The 23046-nt window shown below is 51.6% G+C and overlaps 10 protein-coding genes across 10 annotated transcripts; 4 read left to right on the top strand and 6 right to left on the bottom strand.

Annotated features, from left to right (window-relative positions):
* Positions 1-49: 49 nt before the first annotated feature.
* On the bottom strand, positions 50-946 carry NCS54_01398700 (Hypothetical protein; the record flags this gene model as incomplete). Its single annotated transcript, XM_053159153.1, has 1 exon — positions 50-946. One exon carries the CDS (start codon positions 944-946, stop codon positions 50-52), a length of 897 nt encoding a protein of 298 aa, XP_053015128.1.
* Positions 947-1433: 487 nt separating this feature from the next.
* Positions 1434-4122, bottom strand: NCS54_01398600 (Hypothetical protein; the record flags this gene model as incomplete). The annotated part of the gene is made up of 7 exons (XM_053159152.1): positions 1434-2027; positions 2086-2440; positions 2499-2662; positions 2731-2760; positions 2817-3319; positions 3382-3387; positions 3459-4122. 7 exons carry the CDS (start codon positions 4120-4122, stop codon positions 1434-1436), a joined length of 2316 nt encoding a protein of 771 aa, XP_053015127.1.
* A 920-nt stretch (positions 4123-5042) lies between these two features.
* NCS54_01398500 (Hypothetical protein) lies at positions 5043-5892 on the top strand (the record flags this gene model as incomplete). The annotated part of the gene is made up of 2 exons (XM_053159151.1): positions 5043-5641; positions 5691-5892. 2 exons carry the CDS (start codon positions 5043-5045, stop codon positions 5890-5892), a joined length of 801 nt encoding a protein of 266 aa, XP_053015126.1.
* Positions 5893-6664: 772 nt separating this feature from the next.
* NCS54_01398400 (Hypothetical protein) lies at positions 6665-8860 on the bottom strand (the record flags this gene model as incomplete). The annotated part of the gene is made up of 1 exon (XM_053159150.1): positions 6665-8860. One exon carries the CDS (start codon positions 8858-8860, stop codon positions 6665-6667), a length of 2196 nt encoding a protein of 731 aa, XP_053015125.1.
* A 1221-nt stretch (positions 8861-10081) lies between these two features.
* NCS54_01398300 (PKS-ER domain-containing protein) lies at positions 10082-11116 on the bottom strand (the record flags this gene model as incomplete). The annotated part of the gene is made up of 1 exon (XM_053159149.1): positions 10082-11116. The coding sequence occupies one exon, from the start codon at positions 11114-11116 to the stop codon at positions 10082-10084; it is 1035 nt and encodes a 344-aa protein (XP_053015124.1).
* Positions 11117-11651: 535 nt separating this feature from the next.
* Positions 11652-13488, bottom strand: NCS54_01398200 (Zn(2)-C6 fungal-type domain-containing protein; the record flags this gene model as incomplete). Its single annotated transcript, XM_053159148.1, has 6 exons — positions 13399-13488; positions 13324-13341; positions 12727-13251; positions 12495-12671; positions 11774-12445; positions 11652-11720 (listed from the first exon to the last, which is right to left on the bottom strand). The coding sequence occupies exons 1-6, from the start codon at positions 13453-13455 to the stop codon at positions 11652-11654; spliced, it is 1518 nt and encodes a 505-aa protein (XP_053015123.1). The 5' UTR covers positions 13456-13488.
* Positions 13489-14367: 879 nt separating this feature from the next.
* On the top strand, positions 14368-14778 carry NCS54_01398100 (Hypothetical protein; the record flags this gene model as incomplete). The annotated part of the gene is made up of 1 exon (XM_053159147.1): positions 14368-14778. One exon carries the CDS (start codon positions 14368-14370, stop codon positions 14776-14778), a length of 411 nt encoding a protein of 136 aa, XP_053015122.1.
* Positions 14779-15146: 368 nt separating this feature from the next.
* Positions 15147-16232, bottom strand: NCS54_01398000 (Hypothetical protein; the record flags this gene model as incomplete). The annotated part of the gene is made up of 1 exon (XM_053159146.1): positions 15147-16232. Exon 1 carries the CDS (start codon positions 16176-16178, stop codon positions 15147-15149), a length of 1032 nt encoding a protein of 343 aa, XP_053015121.1. The 5' UTR covers positions 16179-16232.
* A 1021-nt stretch (positions 16233-17253) lies between these two features.
* Positions 17254-18972, top strand: NCS54_01397900 (Hypothetical protein; the record flags this gene model as incomplete). The annotated part of the gene is made up of 1 exon (XM_053159145.1): positions 17254-18972. One exon carries the CDS (start codon positions 17254-17256, stop codon positions 18970-18972), a length of 1719 nt encoding a protein of 572 aa, XP_053015120.1.
* A 1750-nt stretch (positions 18973-20722) lies between these two features.
* Positions 20723-22918, top strand: NCS54_01397800 (Hypothetical protein; the record flags this gene model as incomplete). Its single annotated transcript, XM_053159144.1, has 1 exon — positions 20723-22918. The coding sequence occupies one exon, from the start codon at positions 20723-20725 to the stop codon at positions 22916-22918; it is 2196 nt and encodes a 731-aa protein (XP_053015119.1).
* Positions 22919-23046: the final 128 nt, after the last annotated feature.

The following is a 23046-nucleotide window of genomic DNA, read 5'->3' as shown; positions in this document are numbered from 1 at the left end:
TCTGGTAATCGAGACTGGCAGCCCCTCTGCGCCTCGTGTAAGCAAAGAGTCACTGTCCCCCATCCCCTAGAATCTCTAGTCCCGGGAAATAAGAAAGGACCTCCAGCCTCTCTCTCTTCCTCAACTTTCCGAGCTCATTAGCATCGACGCCCTCTAAATCTCCCATAGGGTCCTTCTCCGGATCAAAAATGACAGGGTCGTCGATGGCCGTCTTGTAAAGCCATCTATTCTTGAGCTCCTGGATCTTGTAGCCGAAGCCTCCGCTGGCAGCAATCTTAAAGTCGGCCTGAAACTTGGCGCTGCCCTTCCTCTCGATCAGGATCGCAACTCGGAACTGGGGGGTCACCTCAGAGCCCTGGCTCCTATTATGGACGAGATTCCACCACACGAGGTTCGGCCTGCCGTGGTCATAGTGCCTCCCCGCCCTTCCCTGCTCAAAGTACTTTTGCTCGTGGCTCGACGTCTTGTCGCGTCCTAGCGTGAAATTTCCCAAGCTGATGCCCTTGACCTGCGGGGAGATGCTGAACTGGGTTGTAGTGGTCTTGCCCTCAGTTGCGGTTGACTGGTTAAGCTTTACTGGACGCTCAAACGGAGCGTACGCGATGACGCTGGGCAAAGCCTTGCTCTCCTCTGAAGTATCGGGGTGCTCCGAGAATGTGAAGCTGGTAGTCACAGACGTAAAGATGCTGTCCTGTTTGAGCGACTGGAGCTGGTAATCGAGAACGATGAGAGAGGCCGGGCTGCTGGATGCACCATCCATACGGCCGTGGATGCATGCTCTGAGCAGGGCTTGAACCTTGTAGTCGCTTGTTGCGCCGCGGTCCGTGATGACGCTCCGCTGGATCGGATCCAAGGGGTCGTTGCGCTCTCGGATTATTGCCTCGTCGAGCGAGGCCTGGAAGATGTCCTGCTTGATGCCTCGGGTGAGTTCGTCCTGGGTCGGCATGTTGAGATCAGGTGGAGAAGCAAGACGTGGAAAGGCAATATAGGCTCCCGTTCTTCTGATACTGGCGCGAGTTCCTGGAATGTTGCAACCGTGCTACGAGCGGGGCTCCCTCGAGGGAGCAGTGATATGTCGGCATCCTCAGATGCAAGGTGCCCTGATATTTTAGGCATCCATGAGTCGGGGGGGTGTTGCTTCAGGATCACAAGTTGGTAGGTGGCGTAAATAATCCTGTCTGATTCATTGTGATCGTAAGGGGGGAATGCTGACGCCCTTGGGGCGGGTCACACTCTATTTAGTCACCTTAACTAAAAGCTTCTTGTTCAGCCCTGGTTTGGCCATTATGCGAGTTCTTACATCTGGCTCTTCAGACTAGCTACCATGTCCTATCACCTGAAGAAATCCCGTAGGTTGTAGATGAGAAATTAGCGACTAAGGAGCCGGTCCACAGCGCACAGTTCGGCCAGTTTAAACGCCTACCAGCATATAATCAAAATTTCTTGTTCCCCAACCATTCCAACGTCCTTGAAGGCTCCCCCCAGTTATGCTGATCCGCCTCATTAAAGAACAGCCAGGGCTTGACAAACTTGCCCTCATTGTCCACCATGGTGTCGAAGACCCGTTTCACAATCGTCCGCTTTAGCTTCGAATGCTTATCCCACGGCTCCTGCTGGTCCTGGTTGCTAAGGCACAGCCGATGGCATGCCAAGACCAGAGAAGCCACCCCCGAAGCTATCGCCGTTGCCACGGAAGTTCCCGATATTTCGTCCGCTTTGTTAGTTGTCCCCAGAAAGGCTGTCGGGGCCAAGATCCGGTCCCCCGGGAACATGTAGTGGGCTTGCGATGCGAGGCTCTCAGCCGTCGCTTTTCCTCTCGAGTCGGTTGCCGCGATCTTGAGTACGTTGGGGTAGTTGGCCGGGTAAGCTTCTTGCTGCTTGTACGCTTCTCCCGCGGTGCTTGCAATGATGACGACCCCGGCTGCGATGGTTTCTTGAACTGCCATCTCGAGATTCGTGTCTGCCTTGAACACGGCTGAGCTGAGGGAGATTATGTCTGCTTTCGAGTCGACTGCCCATCTCAAAGCCTGGGAAGGGGATGTTAAGCTACTGTGGAGCGGAGAACCTCACCATGGCTTGACTCACCCGGATCAGTCTCTCAACCGTCATGTCCATGTTCGAGTCTCCAACCTTGGCCACTAGCAGCTTGCAATGAGGGTTGAGCTCTGAAATCACCTTTGCCATCTGCGTGCCATGTGGGTGATAGGAGAACCACCAAGGACTCTCGCCGCTGTCCGAGGACACGAATGACGCTCCGCTGATCTGGCTGCATTGTATACAGTTGGGATCCACGCCAGTGTCAATGACGGCCACTCTGATATAGGGCTCCTCTTTCAAGATCGGGTTTACTTCCTCAACAAAGTCCTCGTCCTTTAGTTCCTCCTGGAGCTTACTATAGGCCCGGATGAAACTCTCCAGTTGGGTAAGCTCCACAGCGGTGCTGCAGTGTGTGATTAGCTTCGACTCCAAGCTTGAGAAGCGGTATGGTCAAGAAATACGTCTTCTTTAATACAGGCGCTTCTTCTTTTCGTCGTCGCAAGGAGAACCATGACCGCAGAGAAAGCTTTACAGAAAAATCGAAGGGCTTGGACTTTTTCACAGCGTTGAGGCGTTCTCTTGTCTCTGATTCATAGGTTGCACCATAGGCAGGGCCAATCAGGTCCTGAAACGGCTGTCAGAAGAGTGTCGACTTGTAGGACGATAGAACCATCGACTCAAACCGTAGCTCACCGGAAGAATGAATATCGTCACTTCTTTCAGCTATGAAGTCCGAACGTTTAGCGATAGCAGGTCCCGCCTTGGGGTTGGGGCCATACCTCTGGAAACCCCGAGAGCGCGTCTATAGCCTCTTCCGAAGTCCAGTAACTCAGAGTGGCCCAGTTGCCAGCATACAGCATCAACTTCTTCAGGTTACGACAAGTCTTGAGCAAAGGCTTGGCTGACATGTCCACCCGCATCCAATCTAGCATTTCAACATCAAAGCCGTGGAGACACTGGGCGATAGCTTCCTCGCTGTGCGGAAAGAAGAGCGAGTCCCGAACTCGAAGCTCGTAGATGCCCGTCACTTCTTTCTTGGTGCGCAGCCATTCCATAATCACCTTTGCCTCGGAACGTTCTGTGTTTTTCATGCCACCGGCCTGGGCCTCTGGGAAATCTGGTATTGGAATGTCAACGTATCGCAGTGTCGACTCGAACTCAACCTTCAGCTCTGCGGCTTTCGTGGTAATGTTGGTTGATGACGCTCTGATCATCCGGAGGAAAGGATCAATTGACCGAGAGGAATGTTGGAAGCCGCCTAGATCCAGGCTGATCTCTTTTCCTGTGTGGCAAGTTTTAGTTGACATGATGCCAAAGACACTAACTTCCAGAGCGTGCCCTTACTTCTATCTGCGTCTCTTGTTAGCATTTCAACTTTGCACGGCACCTGATTAACAAGAAGGGGTTCAGAGTTGACTAACCCTTTGGTTCGGCCAACCACATCCGAATCATCTCAATCACAGACGTTGTGCCGCTTCCTTTGGACGACGCTTCCAGCTCCGACCTTGTCCTTCGAATGACATATGGGCTCACCGCCGACCTTACCTCATCTCGCCTGTTACAGTCTGCTATCTCCTCTAGATGAGAGAGGGCCGGCTTGTCCTCCCCGTCATACTCTATGGCGAGCTGTGGACATTTCTTCATCAGCGTGCGTACCACCTCTACCTGGCCACTTGCAACGGCGTGGGACAGCAGTCCATGCCCAAAGAAAAACGAGCTCCGATGGCTCAGGATCTCCTCCAGGATCGTGATGTTGGCGTCGGCTATAGCGGACTTGAGTAATGGAACCGTGGCACACTGCGGCCGCAGCTGCGCGAACAAGAGCAGAAACTCGTCCCTTCTGGCATCGATGGCTTGCTGGATGATGGCTTCCTCGATCATGAGCTCTGGGAGGGATGACAGCAACTGCCGGAGCATGTCCAGTTGCTTCTTTTCAACAATGAGGCCCATTGGCGATGTCTTCTTCTCGGATCCTGTCACTAGGAGCGTCTCGATGCCCTCTAGTCTATTCTCCTTGACAAGCTTCACGACGTCGGCCAACAGACTCTCGGACCCGTACTCAACTATGTAGTGCAGGACATTCATGCCCTCGTCGGGCTACAACTCGCGCAACAGCTCGTTCAAATCCTGCGACACTCGGAGCAGCCGCACAGCAACCAGATCCATCGGAACGGCCGGCGCCCCGTCGTCGGGGTCCTCGAACTCAGTCAACTTGTTAGCGCTGATGGTCATCAAGAGGTATCTGAAAAGGTTCAGCCTGTTTTGCATGGTCCCCAGCGCAGCAGGAGGTCAATCATCTCGCAGTTCCCGGGGTCCTCCCACAAGTTTTTGACGCTCTCGTATATCAAAGACGGCATTACCCCGGAGAGCTTCTCAAGGGCCGAACGCAGCTTATCTGCATGCTCGATCTTGATCAGAGGCTTGATATCGGCCCATTTCGGTTTGTCTCTAGTCTTTGCGTCCAACATCGGGGAGGAATGCGGTATCAGTCCGTGCCACTTCAAGGTAGTATTGGCCTGAGGACCAGACGATAATCCTAGGAGGTCGGAAACGACACAGAAGATGTTTGGAAAGAGAGCTGGCGCGCTGAGGGGTTCCCAGGTTATCAACTCAGCCGCACCGCCTGCACGTGACAATCCCAATCAGGATGTGGGGAAAACGAAGAGACTTGTAGAACTGCTGCTACTTCTAAGAGAAAGTTTATTCCCAATAGCGGGATACCGCGCGGTAGCTTAGAAAACCACCATGTCCAGGTTTATTGATCATATCTACCATTACCAACTCGATATGGAAAAGTCGGCACTCGGCAGCAGCTGGCAAGATATTCCGACTCCTGTATGGCAGTGCCTACTCCTTAGTGGGAAGGTAATCAGGCCTGTGCCGAGCAAAAGAAGTCGGCATATCCTACGAGTACTGTCACCTGTTGCTGCTTCGTGTATATAATCCAAGAGGGAGCTTCCGGAGACCTTTCTTTGACAGCTATCTACTACCCTTACAAACTCACCATGCGTCTACCGACCTTCTGTTCCATCTTGCTGTTGGCTGCTTCCACTGTAGCTTACGACGACCTCCTGCGCTTCAATGCTTCACCTCAACTCGAAACAAGGTCTATTGACCAGATCTACAAGACCACATTGAGGGAAGGTGGTGTTGTTATCGCCTGGATGGGCGGGGACGAAAAGAACCAGCAAGATGTTGTCAAAACCGCTTTCGAAAAGGCATTCCCCGGAATGAAGCTCAACCTCACTGTCGACCTTTACAAGTACCACGAAAGGAACATCGATGAGCAGCTCGCTAATGGAAGGGTCTGCGTTGACACTTTGGGTCTACGAACGCTCCAGGACTTTCCGAGGTGGAAGGAGGAGGGTGCGTTACTCAACTACTTCCCTCTTGGCTTTGACAAGATTTATCCTGGTTTCCGAGACACCGATGCTACTTACCATGGATTTCTTGGCTTTGGTTGGCAGCCTATCTTGAATACCGATAAACTGAAGGGAAAGGCGCCCCAAGAGTATCCGGATTTCTTACGTCCGGGATTCAGGGAGAAGCTGGTTCTGACGTATCTCAACGACGACGATGCGATTTTGTTTGACTTTGGGCTCATGTGAGTGTCCGAATTCGTTTACACACAGCGTCACTAACTCATTTCATAGCCTCAAAAAGTACGGCACATCCTGGTTCAACAAACTGCTGCAACAGAAGCCACGATGGGTTCGCGGTTCTGCCACCGGGCCAGCACTTGTGGCCGACCCCAACACAACCTACGTCGCCATCTTTACCTCTGGCCTTGGCCTCTCGAAGCCCCAGGGACCACTCAATGTTACTTTCCCCAAGCAAAGCCAGTTCGTCTCATAGCCGCAGACAGCCGCTACCCTCAAGGACGCACCACACCCCGAAGGCGCCAAGCTTTTTCACAACTTCCTGCTCAGCAAGGATTTCCAGAAACAGAGTGGCTTTTGGAGTGTCAGATCTGATGTCCCTGCGCCAGTTGGATATTTCAAGTTCATCGAGATGCCTGAAACCAACCCTTTGGCGTTCTTAAAGTTCATAGAAGATCGAACGAGGGGCGAGTGAGGTTCTGGTTTGAAAAGAGGCTAGGTACACCTCAGGGCCTCAGTCCGCTGGACGATGACCTGTGAGCTGAAGAGAGCGGCTTTTGTTCGGCATTTTATTTTAAGATGAAGGGAATGTGCCATTGGAGGTTCCATGCTATAATTTGATGTGGATGGAATTGGATCCAAGGCCTCAAGAGACTAATATTTTCTTCGAGTCTCCCTATGTTAGAAGGTATCGGTATCTAAACACTATTTCAACAGTGGCGTATATTTCTTAGTACTATGCTCTTCTCTTCTCTATAGTGAGTTAAGAATTCTTATTATCTTCGTTTTCTTTCTGTCTAAAACGAAGCGTATTGTCGGTACATCGGCGGTTTGTGCGAGCATGGCGCACTCTCTAAGAAGGTGTGAACATCTCGGCGTCTGGAAAACAAAAAAGTCCTTTCATCCGTATGTACCTCACTGTGAAAGACGACGGTGAACAAGACTGGCTTAGACAAAAGTTGGGAACAAAACAAAGTGCATTCATGTAACTGCTAAAACTACAGGCACATCTCCGTCTACTCTCTAAATCATGGAGCAGGCAGCGACGCTGCACCGACAGGAGGACAGACTTCCATGTTGAAACACTCCATCTTGGTGCCAATAACACATCTCTTTCCATCAAACGCAGTACCCTCACCACAGGTCGGTGGCTTGGACGAAACGCAGTGGCCATTCTCCATGTGCAGGCCATCAGGACATGTGGGTGGTGTGTCAGCAACACACTTGGCTCCCTTACGGTAGGTACCTTCAGGACACTCCGGAGGCTTGATAAGGACACAGACGTCGCCGCGAAGCTCGGTTCCTTCAGGACACTTGGGGGGTCTTGCTGTGCACGACTTTGTTGCGCGGTCGTAGGTGGTGCGCTCAGGGCACTTGGGGTCCTTGTTGGAGGCGCACTTATGACCGTCCCAGGCAGTGTCGCCATCGCACTTGGGTGGGCCTCTAGAAACACAGCCATTGCCATCGAAGAAGAGATCGTCGGGACATCTAGGGTCCTTGATAGAGATACACTCCTTGCCGTTGAACGACTGGCCATCAGGACAAGCAGGTCTATCCCTGCCAACGCAGTGCGTGCCATCAAACCAGAGATCATCAGGACACCTGGGCTTGCCTGTCGCGATACATTTGGTACCGTCATAGATGAAGTTGGCAGAGTGACAATGCGGGCGGTCTCGAGCAAGACATCTACCGTTGCTGAAATAGCTACCGACCGGGCACTCAGGAGGTGTCGGAGAGGCGCAGTGTCCGTCTTGCAGGTTGGTGCCGTCCTTGCAGATGGGAATATCGGGGTGTCTGCAGTGTCTGCCAACAAGTGTGGATCCGGAAGGACACCTGGGAGGTTCAATTGCGATGCACTCATTCCCAGTGAGGCTGTAGCCGTCGGGACACTTTGCGCCGCCTGTGGAGATGCACTCTCGACCATTGATGACTGAGTCTGGAGGGCACTTAGGGCGCTCATCGGAGACGCAGTCGATACCGTTAAAAGAAGAGCCCTGAGGACACTTGGGTCCGTCGGGAAGGATGCATTTGCCGTCGGTGTAGCTGCCGTTATCAGGACAAACTGGGACAGCTTTCTTGACGCAATTATTGCCAATCCTTTCGCTGTGCTCGGGGCAAGATGGAGGCTCCGAAGGCTTGATCCAGCACTTTCCAGCCTCGTACTTGGCCTCGGGCGGGCAGTCCCAGTCATCAGGATCATCGACATCCATGGTACAGAACTCGCCATTGTAAAAGTCAAAACCCTCGGGACAGCAGGCCGACTTGCCCGTAGCCTCGCTCAGGACCAGCTGTGTGTCGTCATGGCAGATGAGCGGCACCTCACCAAGACACACGGATCCCACAAACTCGTAGTCTGGAGGGCAGTGAGGCTTATCCTCGCAGACCTTGGTACGAGTGTTGAAGAAGCCAGGTGAGCAGATTGGGTCTTCTTCTCGGACACATGCGCAGCCCTTGAGAATAAATTTGTCGGGACATGAGGGAGGGTGCTCATGCCTGCAGACGCCGTTGCTGATGTAGTATTTGTCTGGGCAGACGGGAGGGTTGTGGTCGACACACTGGTCTCCCTCGGGCTTGCTGTTGCCGGGACACTTGGGTCCGTCAACGCTGACACAGCCTCCAGCTTCCCGATCAAAGGTCTGCTTGTCGGGACACTTAGGAGGTTCATTGGATGTACAAAGGCGTGTTTGTTCGTTGATGGCAAAGCCAGCAGGACATAACGGCGGACTCGTCGACTTGCATACACCATCCTCGTACTCAAAGGGGGGCTTGCAGATGGGGTCCGACTCGGCCTCACACGCCACGCCATTGAACCTGGCCAGGGGCGGGCACTGCGGAGGATTCACGGCGACACAGAGCTTGCCGTTGAACTTGAGTCCGTCGGGACACAGAGGCGGGTGGTCGCTGACACAGACATTGCCTTCGAGCCTCGTGCCGGGCTCACACACGGACGACTCGGGAAAGACACAACCTGTGCCGTCGTTGACGGTGCCGAGAGGACAGCAGCGGCTGTTACCACGGGAGTCCAATGAGGGGAGGATATCTGCGAGGCCGATAGACCTCACACGCAGGCGAGGGGCACCAAGACCTGTGTTGTTGTTGTCGGCAAGGTAGCCCACAGGCAAGTTGGCGTTGGGATACTGGACCACGATGGCCGTGTCCAGCGTGGTGGCTGTACTGCCGAGCGCAAGGCTCGCAACGAGGAGAGCCCTCCACGAGTGAGCCATGGTTAGAAAAGAATGATGAGCTGATGATGCAGGGCCTCTGTCTACACAGTGAACCATGTCACCTTTTATCTTGATTGGCAGTCCCCGAATCTTTCAGCGGCATGTTTCTTTTCCGGTCTGGATCGCTCTTTGCACTCCTAAAGAAGTCATTCAGCTCGCCTCCCAGAGCCATAGTAACTGCAGGATCTTGAACGATCAATGCCCAATTGGCCATCCCACACAAATAGCAGGGTCGAGGTGCCAGAACCAGTGCCAATAGTACCAGCCATTCTCTCGGAGCATGCCAGGAGAAGATAGTCGGTCGACCTAGACCTAGAAAAAGTCGACGCGAAGGAGATGCTCCTCTCTCGGCGAACAGACGCGTATCACTCAAAGTGGCTGGCGGCTGAACAGTCTGGGGTACCGTAGCTGATGGATGTCACTCTTTCTGCATGCCGAGTGCCCTGAACTGAGCTATTGAAAGAGTGGCGTTCTTGTCTCTGGACTATCAGGTCAATCCATCAATAAATGCAGGGGTCGAAGGGGCTAGTGGTGATCTCGCCCCAGCCGAGCGCTTCGGCCCGTCCCAAGAGTACTGGCTCATGGCTGGGGCGGACAATGGTTCTCGCAAGTTAGAGAAGGATTCTTCTGTACAATCGGCAAAGCAAATTTTCAATCTGCTAGTAACTACAGATATCCAGTTACCCCTAATGAGACTTGCACATTTTTCCCCAGGTTTCTTGCCCCCCTGGACGCTTACATGCCGGCTTATCGGCGTGCAGATATGCAGGTCCCGACCGAGACGTTCTGGGCTTGACCTGAAAGTCAAATGGCTGGCTGACTGCAGGCCGTCTATGAAACTGTTCCTTTCCCGTTTGAGCTCCAATTAGGATCATCATACAACCCAGCTCGCCATCTCAGCGGCCCTTTTCCCATTTAAGCGCTGTATGTCTGGGCGCGGGAAGGTGGGTATGGTCCAGCCCAGCCAGCTTATCGTCGTGGCTGGCTGGAAATGTGAGACATTGGCGACCTGCAGCGGATTAGCACGAGGCAACCTGCCGGCCCCTCGCATGGCTTTCCTGGATCACGAGTTCATCGATGTGCCTAGAACGAACCCATTTAACCATTCATGTTCATTGAGGAAAAGTGGAATTGCCTGTGCGTTCTCTATCTACCTACTGACCCGAGTCTCTCCATCCTTCAACAACCCGGATAGAGACGCCTGGCTCTTTCGTCCACGTACTATTCTAGAGATACAACCACCTTCTGAGCTGAGGCACCCTTCGTGCCCAAGAAATCCACCGCGCCCTGAAGACTTTGCAACCCCTTTCCAAACTCCCAAGGGCTTGGGGCAGGCACAAATGCCCCAGCCTCAATTGCCTTGGGTAAATAATCATCCCAAACAGCTGAAGCAACATGGGACTTGATGATGGAAAGAGAAAACACATGCTTGATGGTCACGCCCTGAGGAGGCTCCGGCCATCCGGGGACCGTGCAAGAAACAAACTTGACCCCATCAGTCTTTTCGGCAAACTCCAGAGTATAGGGCCAGGACGCAAAGCCGATAGTGTCTAAAACACCTGCTGACCTTTTGCCTTCAGCCGCCTTGAGGAGGTCAGCCACGACTGTTGGGCTCTTGTAGTCAAAAACGTGGCTCGCTCCCAGTCTCTTGACAAGGTCGAAGTTCTTGGGTGAAGCCGTTGTGAGAACCTCATAGCCTGCTGCAACAGCAAGCTGAATGGCAGCGCAGCCTACTGCAGAGGCACCGCCCCAGACCAGAAGAACTTCCCCAGTGGGCTTCTGGGCCGGGAATGTGGGAAGTCGCAGGTTAAGGAAATCGGTGTTGAACAAACCAGCGGCTGTGGTTCCAACTGCGAGCGGAAAGGCGGAGGCTTCCTGGAAAGAGTAATTCTCTGGGATTTGAACAGACAGATCAGTGCGAAGGATAGTGTACGCCTGAAATGTCTTCTCCTCGTTCTTGTTGGTCAAGAAGCCGGCAGCAAGGCCAGCGACACGATCTCCAATCTTGAACTTGGTCACGCCAGATCCGACGGCAACGACTTCACCGGCGACATCCTCGCCCAAGATCGTGGGATAAATTATTTGGCCTCTGCGGACGCTGCTTGTCTGGACCTTGTAGTCGATTGGGTTTATGGCGATGGCGCGGTTGCGGATCAGGATTTGATTCTCTTTGGGGACACCAACCGGGGCTGACTTGACCTCAAAAGGGTAGGCGTTGTGGGAAGTGATCCAGGCGGCAGTGTTTTCGAAAGACATTTTGAGAGTGATGTTGGTCGAAGTAGAGAGTAGAAGTGTATCAAAGTGATGTTTGTAGGCTGGATGGTTCGAGTGATGATATCGAGGGAAAAGGAGGGATGTCTTGAGGGCTTTATACCTTGAGAATACCGCCTGGTTTCCTGTCAGTGCTCGGAGATTGCAAGGACTTCTTGAGTTCTTCCGATACTCAAGGTCATTGCATTCGTGGCTTTGGCGATGAGCTCCTGGGTGGTTCCCCACTGGAGCGCAAGACTTACCCAATGCGGAAGGGCGATAGCTTCATCACTTTTCCCAACCGCACCATGGCTTACAAATGTCGTCGAATACTGAAAATAGCTGGCCCAATGGTCAAGGGTAAAAGTCCGAGAATAATTAACCGACAAATACTCGCCTTCAGGGCCTAATTCCGTCGATATCACGAGACCGCACAACAATATCAGTAATCCTTTGATGTTGAGGCAGCATCCAGGATAATTGTTGATTTGCTACTGAATTTTAATATTTTATTCCTTCACAGAACCGTTCCACATATGTCCTAGCCCAGAAAACCGGCCCATATTATCACACACCCGCTCTCCAGATAGCTTCTATCGATATCGTGTGCCTATCACACATGTCAGCTCTCATACTCATTGTACCCGGGAAGGGGGCTCTGACCTCAGCTAAGAGGGTTGCTTGACCTAAGCCCATCTCTGTCCCAATCCACAGCAAACATTGTTTCATGTAAATCTGCATCTTCTCAGGAATGAACGGTAATCTAGAAGCCACGTAGAGTGGATGCATAAGAAGCAAACCCCCAAGCGATTTCCCTCTGTCGGTGATTCCCTCTCCAGTATCGTATTGGTTGACAAAGGCATGCATATTATCAGTCAGATGATACGGAATCGATGCCATAATGTCCTCGACAAGCGCATTCGCACGAGGTATCCAGTGCAAAGATGCTTCCCTATCACCATGGTAGTCGGATAGTTTGACCATCATGTCAATGATACGTAACTGAGAGGTGCGCACGATATTCCAGACTCCAACCACGTAAAGATCGAAATATGTATCAACACGTCCGGGCCAACATCCAGCCGGAATGTCAGAGTTAACCGCTGAGTGTTTGAGATGCGTCACTGTTATTGGCCTGAACCCTGGGCACCGAGAACTTGACCAGCGGGAAAATCGTTGGTACAGGGATGAAATCTCTTCTTCCATGCCCGGGGAGAAGTTGGACGTTTCGAGAGCACCGGAGAACCTTGTCTGCAGAGAGTCGAGATCAAGCATCAAGTTGTCGAGGCATTCCTCTCCCTCATTCAGAGCTGGAACCGAGAAAATGCCACGGGGCTTATCAGTCAGTCCAGTAGCTAAGGACAAAATTCGTTCGAAAACATACCCTAAGACGTGGTTGGGTGCCTTGACAACGCCCACTCGGCGCGTTAGTGTCCGGCCTATTTCCATCCCGTATAATGCGTAGCAGATCTAACGGCGAAGTTCCGGTCTTCAAGAGTGCGGAAAGCCCCCTTGCATGAGCATCATGGGAGCGACGATCGGCGCTGTTGGCTGCTGAAATCTATTTGGAGACATATTAATGGAAGAGACGCAGTTGGGACGACAAGACAGAATACCTCGTAGAGTCCCAGCAGCAAGGCAATGTATCTGGTCTCAAGAGATGCCACTAGAGCAGGTACTTCTATCGCTCTAGCCAAAGAGCCCAGAAGTTCCTGATGAAGCCTTTCTGCTCTCTCGTGCATGTGCGGCCTGTTCAGTGGCTTTGCGTGACTAAAGAACGATACCGCTTGGCAAGCCTTGACCAAATTGGATTCAGGTCCAAGTCTATAAGCCATAGCCTCAAGGCCGGATAAGAATCCTCTCGAAAGCTTCCCATTCGTTTCCGGGATACAGAAGTCGTAGAAAAAAGCTCTCAACGCGAACTCGTAGGACTTTTTCACTGGTGTTTCCGTTGGGCCGACATCGGACAGAAACAGATTGGTTCCCGGTATAGGCGCGCGTTTAGGTAACATGCACCTTCGTGCTGTCGATGGTGGGCTCGACGGGCATGTGTTGACGGCCTCATACCGTCGAAATGCTGTAAGTCCTTCTTGGTCATAACCACCACAGTTGCGGTTCGCCCTAGTGCACCTCAAACATGACTGAATAAAGTTGTCAGTTCTTGAAATCAAGGCATACTCCAAAAGAGTACGTCTGTAGAAGGCTCAACATACTGGACGAGTTTGATCACACTGTAAAACGGGTTAGCCTTGACGCAGAGTTCAGGAAGCGGGTACCAGATGACAGACCTTTTTCCGGCGCTGCTTGCACGACACACAACCCTTAGAAGGTCCGTAGAAGACCATTGTACACAACAAGATGACGTATTGCGATCTCCTCCCGTTACGTCAGTACAGTAACGAGGAAGACAGGTTCTACGTGGAGCATCAGTTGAGTCCCTGAGAACCGGGTATATGTAAGCAGCAAGTCAATGACTTCAGATCATTTCCGCTTCTAGTTAGCGTTGCGCCCCGGCTAGAATTCCGCGGATTTATGCCAAGTCCGAAATCATCTCCGACTTGCAATAACCCGACCTACCCTATTCCTCGCCGGGCGGTACTCGGGCTTTGAAGCATCAGATTTCTGAGAATGTGACGGCTACTGCACTCTTTCACAGTGCTCTACAGATATAACTTCTCAAATGAAAGACAATTAGACGTCATTATCATCCCAGTTATTTGGGCCATGTTCTTCTAGCGTTCCATCTGAAAACACCCCGCTAGAGCCAACCCAAACTTTGATCTCCTAGAAGATGAGCGCAATCGTTGTCGGACAAACAGTCGATGAGCCCCAGAGCATCACATTGTAAGGTGAATCGGACATTTTTAGGTCTTGAGTTTACTTATTGTTTGTTCATGTTGATTGCTGGAGTTATCCTCTGTGGGTTTTTCACTCTATGGAGCGCGGGGAACATAATGCCATTCCTTGATCGGCTGTATTTTGCCGTCTCCTTGTTTAACGATGTAATTCAATATGTTAGCCATTGTTCGCGAAATGCTCTTGGATGAGAAATGGACGCCTCGTAAGCACAGTACAGGATATCCATGAACGTGCCCAAGCCCACAAGAAAAGGCAGTGATTGTTACCTCGCTCTGGAATATATAATCGCGCTACCTCAAGCCCAATAGAACCTACCCACTCATCAAAACTCACCTTTAACAACCTTGAATCAGACCTGAGTACCCAGCTTACCTAGCATCAACTGCAGAATCAACACTATGTCGACCAACCAGAAGAACACCGCTTCGGAGAAGAAGGATGCCGTTGTGCCCGCCTCTGACAGCGAGGCAGCTCCTTCTAACGCCCGTTTCTTGGGTGCATGCGGGAGCATTGGCTTTCTCCCGCTTCTTGAGCCTTCCCTTGCTAAAGAGACTAGGACTGTAGGGAGCGACATCTTTGGTCAGGCCGGTAGTTCGAAAGACTGCCTCGGAGCTTTCCCTCAGCCACAGGAAGAGAGTCTCAAGGAAGAGAGTCATAAGAAAGATGACATGTTTGACGCAAATGGTGGTCTCAAGAACTACCCGGGTGCGTTCCCAGTGGATGAGCCTGAGGATAGTGTTGAGGCCCCCAAGGCGGAGAACCAGGTTGGGCGGAAGGAATTGGACAGGTACAAGGGGAAGCAAGAGTAAGGCAAGTCTTTTGGTCCGCCCCGCTGTGCTCTGGTGTCTTGATTACATATGGTAATAGTTGCTTGCATCAGAAGTTAGCTTCGTAGACACGATGGGGGGCGCCAATGGGAATAGGTAGGTATGGTCGTCATCAGCCATCATCATCGAGCTTTCAGGCTTGGTAGATTAGCAATATACACACTTGTTTGGCTTCCACAATTCTCGACTCTGAAACCCAAAAGAAATAGCAATGATATGTACGCAAGTTTGCTCAAGTATCGTTACTTCGTTTTATCTTGGCTAATCTGACCCCGATCTTCGTAAACTGGTGACGTTTCTCATCTCCATCTTCAACATTAATCCAACCGAATCCTTCCCGTGAAATTGAGCTAGTAGAACACCAAGCAGCGCACCTCAATGCTCTGTCGACCCTTCGCATCAGCCGGCGTAGCAGGATCAACAAAAGCAGTGTGAGGAGTAAGCCCCGCCAACCCCTCTTTGCCTCCAGGCAATCCTTGACTCCTCGAGTCGAAGCACTTGATCAGCATGACCTCTTCAGGAGTCATGTCCTTGGCGTAATAGAACTTGTGCTTGTCGCTTGGTGCGACAGCGTAGGTCTCTCCTCGCACTTCGTATCCTTCGGTTGAGGTGAATGTTGACTCGTCTGGGCGCACCTCCTTTCCACGATCATCCTCATCATCGCCATCTTTGCGTTGGGGATAGAGCAGATCAACACCGATCAAATCTTCGGGCTGTGTAGTCCTCCAATCAACCACAGCTAGGGGAAAATCGGTCGCAGCATGTCCAATCGGCCTCCAGACGTTGATGATCTGATACCGGCCCTTGGTCAGCTCCTCTGCCTCGGCAGGGTCCTCAATATGACGTCTGACTCGGGCCTCCGCTGCGCCAGGGGTTTGGTCGACATGCAGTTGCTGCACAGGCTGACGCGCGCTGTCCTTTTCTCGCTTCCGAATGGTATGGTCGAAAATTACAACCTTCTTAATCCCGGGGATCTTCTTCCGCAGCAGCTCCTCGACTTCGGCATAGTATCCATTACGAACCGCCTCATCGTCGGTAAATGCAGTTTCCTTGGCGGGAGAGGTGAAGACGTCGAAGCCAGAGACGTCAACTCCAAATGGTGTTGAGCGGGCGGCCTCGCGGATGTTGATGACGGAGCGCTTTTTTTCTGTACGCTTGAAAGACGTTTGGTCGACGTCAACCTTGCTCCAAGGCTTGACGCGAGATCCGTCGGCACCAACACTTGACGCTGGGTCAATGTATCTGAAGACTCCGGTGGTCATTGTGGGAGTGGTGTAGGATGATGCCTGTCGGGTTGTTCGTACTCGTTGTAGTCTGCTGATGGTAATTAAGCGAGGATCAAGGCGTGATCGAGGCAGAATAGAGTATTTAAATCCCCTCATTCGATTCTCGGTGAGTTGTGTAAGGTCTCCGATTCTTGACAGAGCAGGTTTCTCTTCATTTGTCATCTTCCGCAACGCATCGGCTTTGGTCAATTCATTTGTCAGCCTCCCGCTCTGATTCGGCGAAGCCTGCGGGGCTGTCTCCGCTGTTAAGGCTCCATCAGAGAGTGGGATGAGTCGCCGGGAATGCCTTCATTTTTGTTAGGGCATAATCAACCTCGGAGCGATTGAGAAGTGATCTCTGAAGCGATATTTGTGATCAAGGCAAAATATCGATTGGAATAGATACTTGGCTAACTATGGGGCTTATTTGCACCTCTAACCCTGCTTAGCTGTATCGAATAGAAACCATTCCCAGATTCATCTAGCGGAATCTCTGCTGGGAACTATCTGATGAGTCAGGAATACGAGGTTAATAATGTCTCGTTCTTGGCAATCGAGATCCAAGATCTTCATGTCCATGATCTGTCGCGGGCATTCCTCTTTCGGCGATTCCGCTTGTGGCTGGTGGCGATCTTGGCAACTATTGCGCCCACTGCATTTCATCGTCTCAGGAGAAGAAAACCGTCCACCTTCCTCCTTCTTCAGTTTTGCCTGTAAAAGGTATCAGTTGATTTGATAACTGAACCTGTGGAAGGATTCTATGATGTATCAGTAACAAAAGGCATTCGCTGTTTCATTCGCTTAGTATGGAAAGTTAAGGTTGGAGCAGATATTGCTCAGACACCCAATGTGAACGTCCAACAAAGGGTTAGAATCCATGAACATGCATCGAATGTGTGTTCAACAACAACAGTCAAGTGGCCAAACCATAATACTGACTTCTCGTTCTCTGGTTCCTTTTGAACACTCCTTTGTTCTAGGGTCATGAGTGTTCACTACTACGATATATTGAGCCAAAACTGATGGAACGAGACGGGAACATGAAGAGAACAGGAAAGGAACAGATTTGTTATGTGCTGAGTATCTTTTCATATAAATTCAAATTCATCGTTCTTTTCACTGTATACCCACCAACAGCATCTCATTGCAGGCTAACACCACCATATCCAGCTCGACTGACTACCCAGCAACAATGGACAACTCTGCTATGGAAACAGCTGTCGCCTTCTTAGGGGACTTTCCCCGGGACGTACAGCTCAAGATCATTTATGAGGGAACTGAGGGACAACTGCCTGATCGCAGGAACGCCCTCCGCCGGGCTCTGCTGGAAGCGCTAGACGAGCTCATCCCAGAAAACACAATTGCCTTTCTCGGATCGTCTACTTATCAATCAGTCATTGAAATGATCGAGAATCCAGCTTTGCCCATGTCTGAGCTGGCAAAGACTACTCTGGAACAGAGTATTCGGTGGTCAAACAAAAAGGCTGACATGGAGGCTACAATTTCTTTCCTCACATCTTTTTCACGTCATCGTCTGGTTGACATCATCTACGACATGTCTTCGAGCGATGACATGCCTCTGCACAAGGCATTTCGCCGCGCGAGAGCAACTCATCTAAGGCATCATCCGCCGGCAGCCAAGGAGTACGAAGAGCCTGACTCCCTCTTTCACGTAGGCATCCTTAATGGTTATATCGCCACATTGAAGAACGCCGTTAACAATGAGTTGAGAGTGACCGGACACAACCTTGGAACTACTCACACCCGATTCCCTCTTGTGAACCGTGAGATCAAGGGGCAGTATCAGACGCCTCTCGTCAAAATTGCAGAGCGATTTTATCGCGGCGGGATCGATGCTGATGCTGCGTTACAGGCTTTCGAGTTTCTACTTGACAGAGGGGCCAAGGTCGATATCTCCTCGGCCTCCGACTTGCCTGAGTGTTCGGTGTACTACGCTTCGTCATCCATGCTGCCAGTGATTGACCACTTGGCAGAGATGATGAAGTGGACCGATAACAGGAAAATCGTGGCGACGCTTTGCAAGATGGCCGAGCTTGCGTGCCAAAAGGGGGCGATTCTTGACATGTGTCAAGATCGTTTCATGATCAAGGGCAGCAAGTATGGACTCAAGATGCTGGCTCACATTAGGATGAAGCGCCCGGATAATCTCATCGAGATTGCCCTCCAACCCCAGTGTCCTCCAAACCTGCTCCGGCTGTTCCTAGAGCAGCAAGGCAACGGGCTTTCCCCCCTGTGCCGGATAGATGGTAAAGTCAAGGTCGCGCGTCGCTTCAACCCCAACATGCCGAGAGGTCATCACCGAGCTGTGACTAACCTTGAATGGGTCATGACTTGTACTTACCATGAACTCATGGACCGATCCAACGTTCACGGTTACAAGTATCGCGGCGAGCCTGGCGATCTGTTTACCCGAAAGGCACAGATGTTGATGCACGCTGCCGACGACGGGCCCACATTGGAAGGGCTTCAAAAACTTATTCTGGGCATCGAGAGCATCAAGAAGGAGCTCCAGGTGGAGCATGAAGACTTTGAGGCCTTCAAATCTCATAGCTGGTATGTCCTCTGCGATGCCATGTCGTACTTCGCCAACCAGCCTTGCCGGGAAGAGCAGGTCGCCAAGCACGGAGAGCCTAGACACAAGTTTATCGTCACCGATAGATGGGACCCTCGTAAGGAATGGATCCGCATGACGCAAATCGTTCCCGAGATTGCTGAGGAGGATGAATGGGAAAAGTTTCTAGAATTTTGGGAGCAACTGGTCGTCAGCCAAGGAGAAGGGCAGCGATGGTACGAAGTAGATGAGTCCAAGTGGTTCATGCCCATTGGGGAAGCCAAGGAGACTTTTAAGATTGTTAATCCTGAGGGGGCATCCCAGCTACACATGTTTTAGGAACCTGCCTTTGTGCAATGGGAGAGAGAGTTAGAGATTCAGGAGAATTAAGAAATCGTCGAGACTTTGGGACTCGAAAAAATTTGTCCACATGAAATGTAGTGAATCATGTATTATTCATGTATTATGCCCTGTATAACAATAACAGGACGTATCGTTCAGGAAGGGGCTCCTTTCTGACTCTGTGGGCTGGAGCCCAAAGATGGTGCAGAGCCTCATTCTTCAGCCGAGGCATCGGTGAGCGAAATCTGTAGGTGGGAGATGTGTTCGCACAGAAGTCCGTCCGAGCGACTGAGACCTGCGTCTGCATGTTGCTGCTTTGGTCACGCTGGCCGGCCTGCCGGCCCTCCCAAGCCGCTCACAGCCACCTGGTCTTGGCCGGCAAACAAAACAGGCTTTGAACAAGACATGGAATGATTTACGGCTTGGCGGGGTTGATTCAAGTGCCAAGCATATGTGACGACGACCAGCTGATAGCTCAACCATAGCCATGTGTTACCACATTGTCCGCCAAGGAGGCATTCGAGCTCTTGAGGGTGGGGGGCCATTTGTAAAAATATGATAGACATGGAAGTGACTGGAAAGTTTTGATAATGGCTCGTGTTGACATGTGTTGGTGGAATATCATATGCAAGCAACCTGCAATGCAGCAACTCGAAGAGGATCGGTACCCTCACGAGGGCCGACAGATGCAGTGAAACATCAAATCATAAACAAGGCTGCGTAAGAGTCGGACTACTTGGCCCGGCTCTACCGTCGCGGATCCAACATAGTTCTGACGGGGTTAGAGGAGAGCCCTGTTAAACTGAAACCCCACAGTTAGCATTGGCCGGAACGAGTTCCATTTTGGCCATGTTCTATGGATAGTGCATTTGCTTTCTCGTCTGATTCGAAGAACGATAACTTGCAAAATCTTTGTCTTCTAGCCAGGCGAGAGAGGCACATGCCAGGCTTCTTGGCTCCCTCTGGCTGCTCAGCTGAGGGCTTGTTGTCTTGCCTGCCGAAATGCCCAGCCTGTCGGCAGTTCTTTTCAGCTCAGGCTTCAGTCACTTACTTGCACTTTTAAAGCAGGCTCTGGATCCTTCATTTTGTGGAGGGGAAAAGCGGCTGTACAGATCAGGCTCTGCGACTGATCAACAAATTTAGCAAATGGCAACCAACCGTTCCAGCCACCGAAACATGCCGCCCGTATTCACTGTCTATCTCATAGAGATACAATTGGCTATCGTGTGCCACGGGCGAGTTGTGGAACACAATGTTTTCTCGTCTTGCATGAGTCTAGGGCCTCGAATCTGCGGGACACTGTCACTACAAGCATAGCCCTGTTGTCTCCCGCAAGGGATAACATGGCGCCCTGTCGGCTGTGCTTGGAAGAGGAACAGTTGCAGAAGTTCAGTAGTCGCCCTAGATCCAACTGTGATGCGGCGTTGGATGGTGTCCACCATTTGCAATGGTTGCTCAGCTCCCGGTGAAGAGGCTTTTTTCACAAGCAAATCGCGCCTCGATAGACAAACCGGGGCTTGAGATGGATGCGGCACAACACAGAGCCTGATTTCGAGTTGCAGAAGTCGAGAAACATGTTGGAAAGTCTGGTTGGGAAGAGCTTAGGGGGCCGCATGCCCGAGAAACGTTCTGGGATTTTGGTGTTAAATAGCACCCTGAAACCGCCCGATAACACAGCAGCTGTGTCCTACTCAAGCATCCCTTCAGCCAGCCACTCAAGTCCAGACCAGATATTCCCCAATTCAGCATGAGCCACGAGATTTCAGCTGCCCCTCTGGGTTCTCCCACCAACGGAGAAAGTCCATCACTACCCGCTCAGTCACCTCAGTCGACAGTGCTAGGCTCAGGTGGCAACTCACCATGGCTAGACCCCGCAAGCCCCAATCTTGGGACCTCTCCCGTGTTCGATCGCAAGCGTGCCAGCTTAATGGGCCTTCTGGATTCCAACCGAGCCGAGAATACAAACACTGGCCTGGGTCTGTATGACTCCAGTCGTGAAAAGCCGCGTGCCCCTCCAAAGGAGGACACCTTATTCCAGAAGGTCATGAAAAGTAAATGGTCCATGGTACTCTTCCTCCTCCTCGGGATTGGCAGTGCCCTGAGCCATCATTTCCTCTACTGGCATCTCAAGGGTCGAGATGCCAAAGACCAAGAGTGGTGGCTCCGTTTGGGCCAATTCATCTCGTTCGTATCCAAGGCTGGCTTCGTTCTCTCTGTGCTTATGGCACAACAGCAGACAGCCTGGAGGGCTGTTGGGAAGAAGGACTACTCTGTCCATGCCATTGACTCCCTCTTTGGCTCTTCCCATGACATTATGGAGCTGTTCAGTAGAGAGGCATGGACGAAGACATGGCTAGTCATGATTCTGAGCCTCTACATCTGGATTAGTCCCCTTGTCGTCATCTTTTCATCCGCCACACTCAGCGTTTCTCCCGGCCTCACAGTAGATAGGGACGCCAGGTGTCCTTCAGTCCGTACCCTGAACTTTTCGCAAGAATCAACCAACAAGTGGGACGAACCTAGAAGGGCTGAGAGCGATGGCTTGATTGGCATTTCTCTATCTTTTTGGGAGAGAACGGGGGCACGGTACGAGGATGATGACAACGTCGACTACTATAGTTCACCCAGTGCGCAATTCAGTGCCATTGCCGACAAGGTCTTTACAGCAAACCAAGCCTTGCAGGGAGACCACGTGGCCGAAGACATCTGTGGGATAGGTTGGAACTGTTCAACTGTCATCCACTTCGTCGGCCCAGGATACAAGTGCGATTCCGTTACCCCGAAGTCGGGAGTTTTCATTGACGACTTTGCAGGAGTCGAGGCCCCGTTCAACATGACCGAGCTCGCACCAGAGGGGAGCCATACTTACTTTGCGCTGACGCAAGAAGGAGATTATGGAGCTCAGATTGAATTGAATAAAACTGGGAAACCTGTTCAACAACTCCCTTACCCTGCCAACCTTGGAGCTTTCAAAGCTGAGCCTATCATCTGGCTTGGCTACACCACCGTTGATGATATCACCAAAAGACAACCTGAACGCAAGGGCGCGCCGGGATGGGATGAGGCCTTTACACCTGCTGTGCTGGCCTGCGAGCACTATGTGACAAACTACACGGTCAACCTCACATACACTGGTGGTCTGCAGAATTACAACGTTACTCAACGGGACTACATGCACAAGGTCATCAACACGACATACGACGAGACCCTCAAGGTCCCTACCGACGGGCTTTTGAACGGAGTCGTAGCGGTTCCCGAGGAGAACTACGTCCTCCCGACTAAGGACAACATGGAGACGTACCTTCGCATAGCGGCCTACCACTCACTCGGCAAGGTTCTACGAGACATGGTTAACGGGACAATCGAGCTCCCGAATCATATCTCAAAGTCAAAGGTTATGGTCTCCAGGCTTATGGACAAACGCGACTACATCGCCGTTACCGATCTCCAACAGGAAGTCCGCAGATTGTACGAAGACCTCCTCATCTCGCTCCTCTCGAACCCCCAGATGCTCGTCGTGTCTTGGGCAGCCAACACTTCTGAGCTCTCAGGGACGCTGCCTGGTGGTCCATTGTATCCATGCTACCGACACAAACTTGTGAACAAGTTTGCTTATCAGTGGGAGGTCCTCTTGGCTGTGTACGCCATCTCCTTTGTCATTGCCTCGGTTGGCGTGATATCCGGGATGTATGCCATGTGGAAGGACGGAGTACATGAACAGCGCGAGATGACGTTTTCTGCGATTGCTGGAGCAACCAAGAAGCTGAGCTTGGATCAGTACAGAGATAAGGAGACGATGATCAAGTCAAATCACGTGGGACAAGGCCCCGGGGGTCGAGTATACGAGTTTGAGCTTCGAGATAGTGGTGAACAGGAAAACAACAGCTCGAGGTCCGCCCTGAATGGGAAGTCTGGGTTTGCGACTAGGGAGACCACTGTTTGAAGTGTTGGGGCTTGTGCTTTCTTGACTATCAAGAAGGGGCTTTGAGGGCATGGTTCCTCCACTCTTGTCTCATGTGCTCATGATGGGTTATATTTTGTTCATCTATCCGTTCCCTTATTTTTCTTTCC

Source organism: Fusarium falciforme, chromosome 12, assembly GCF_026873545.1.
Source record: "Fusarium falciforme chromosome 12, complete sequence".
NCBI classification, from domain to species: Eukaryota; Fungi; Ascomycota; class Sordariomycetes; order Hypocreales; family Nectriaceae; genus Fusarium; species Fusarium falciforme.
The sequence above is the reverse complement of the archived record's forward strand: the minus strand, read 5'-3'. Positions and strand labels throughout refer to the sequence as shown.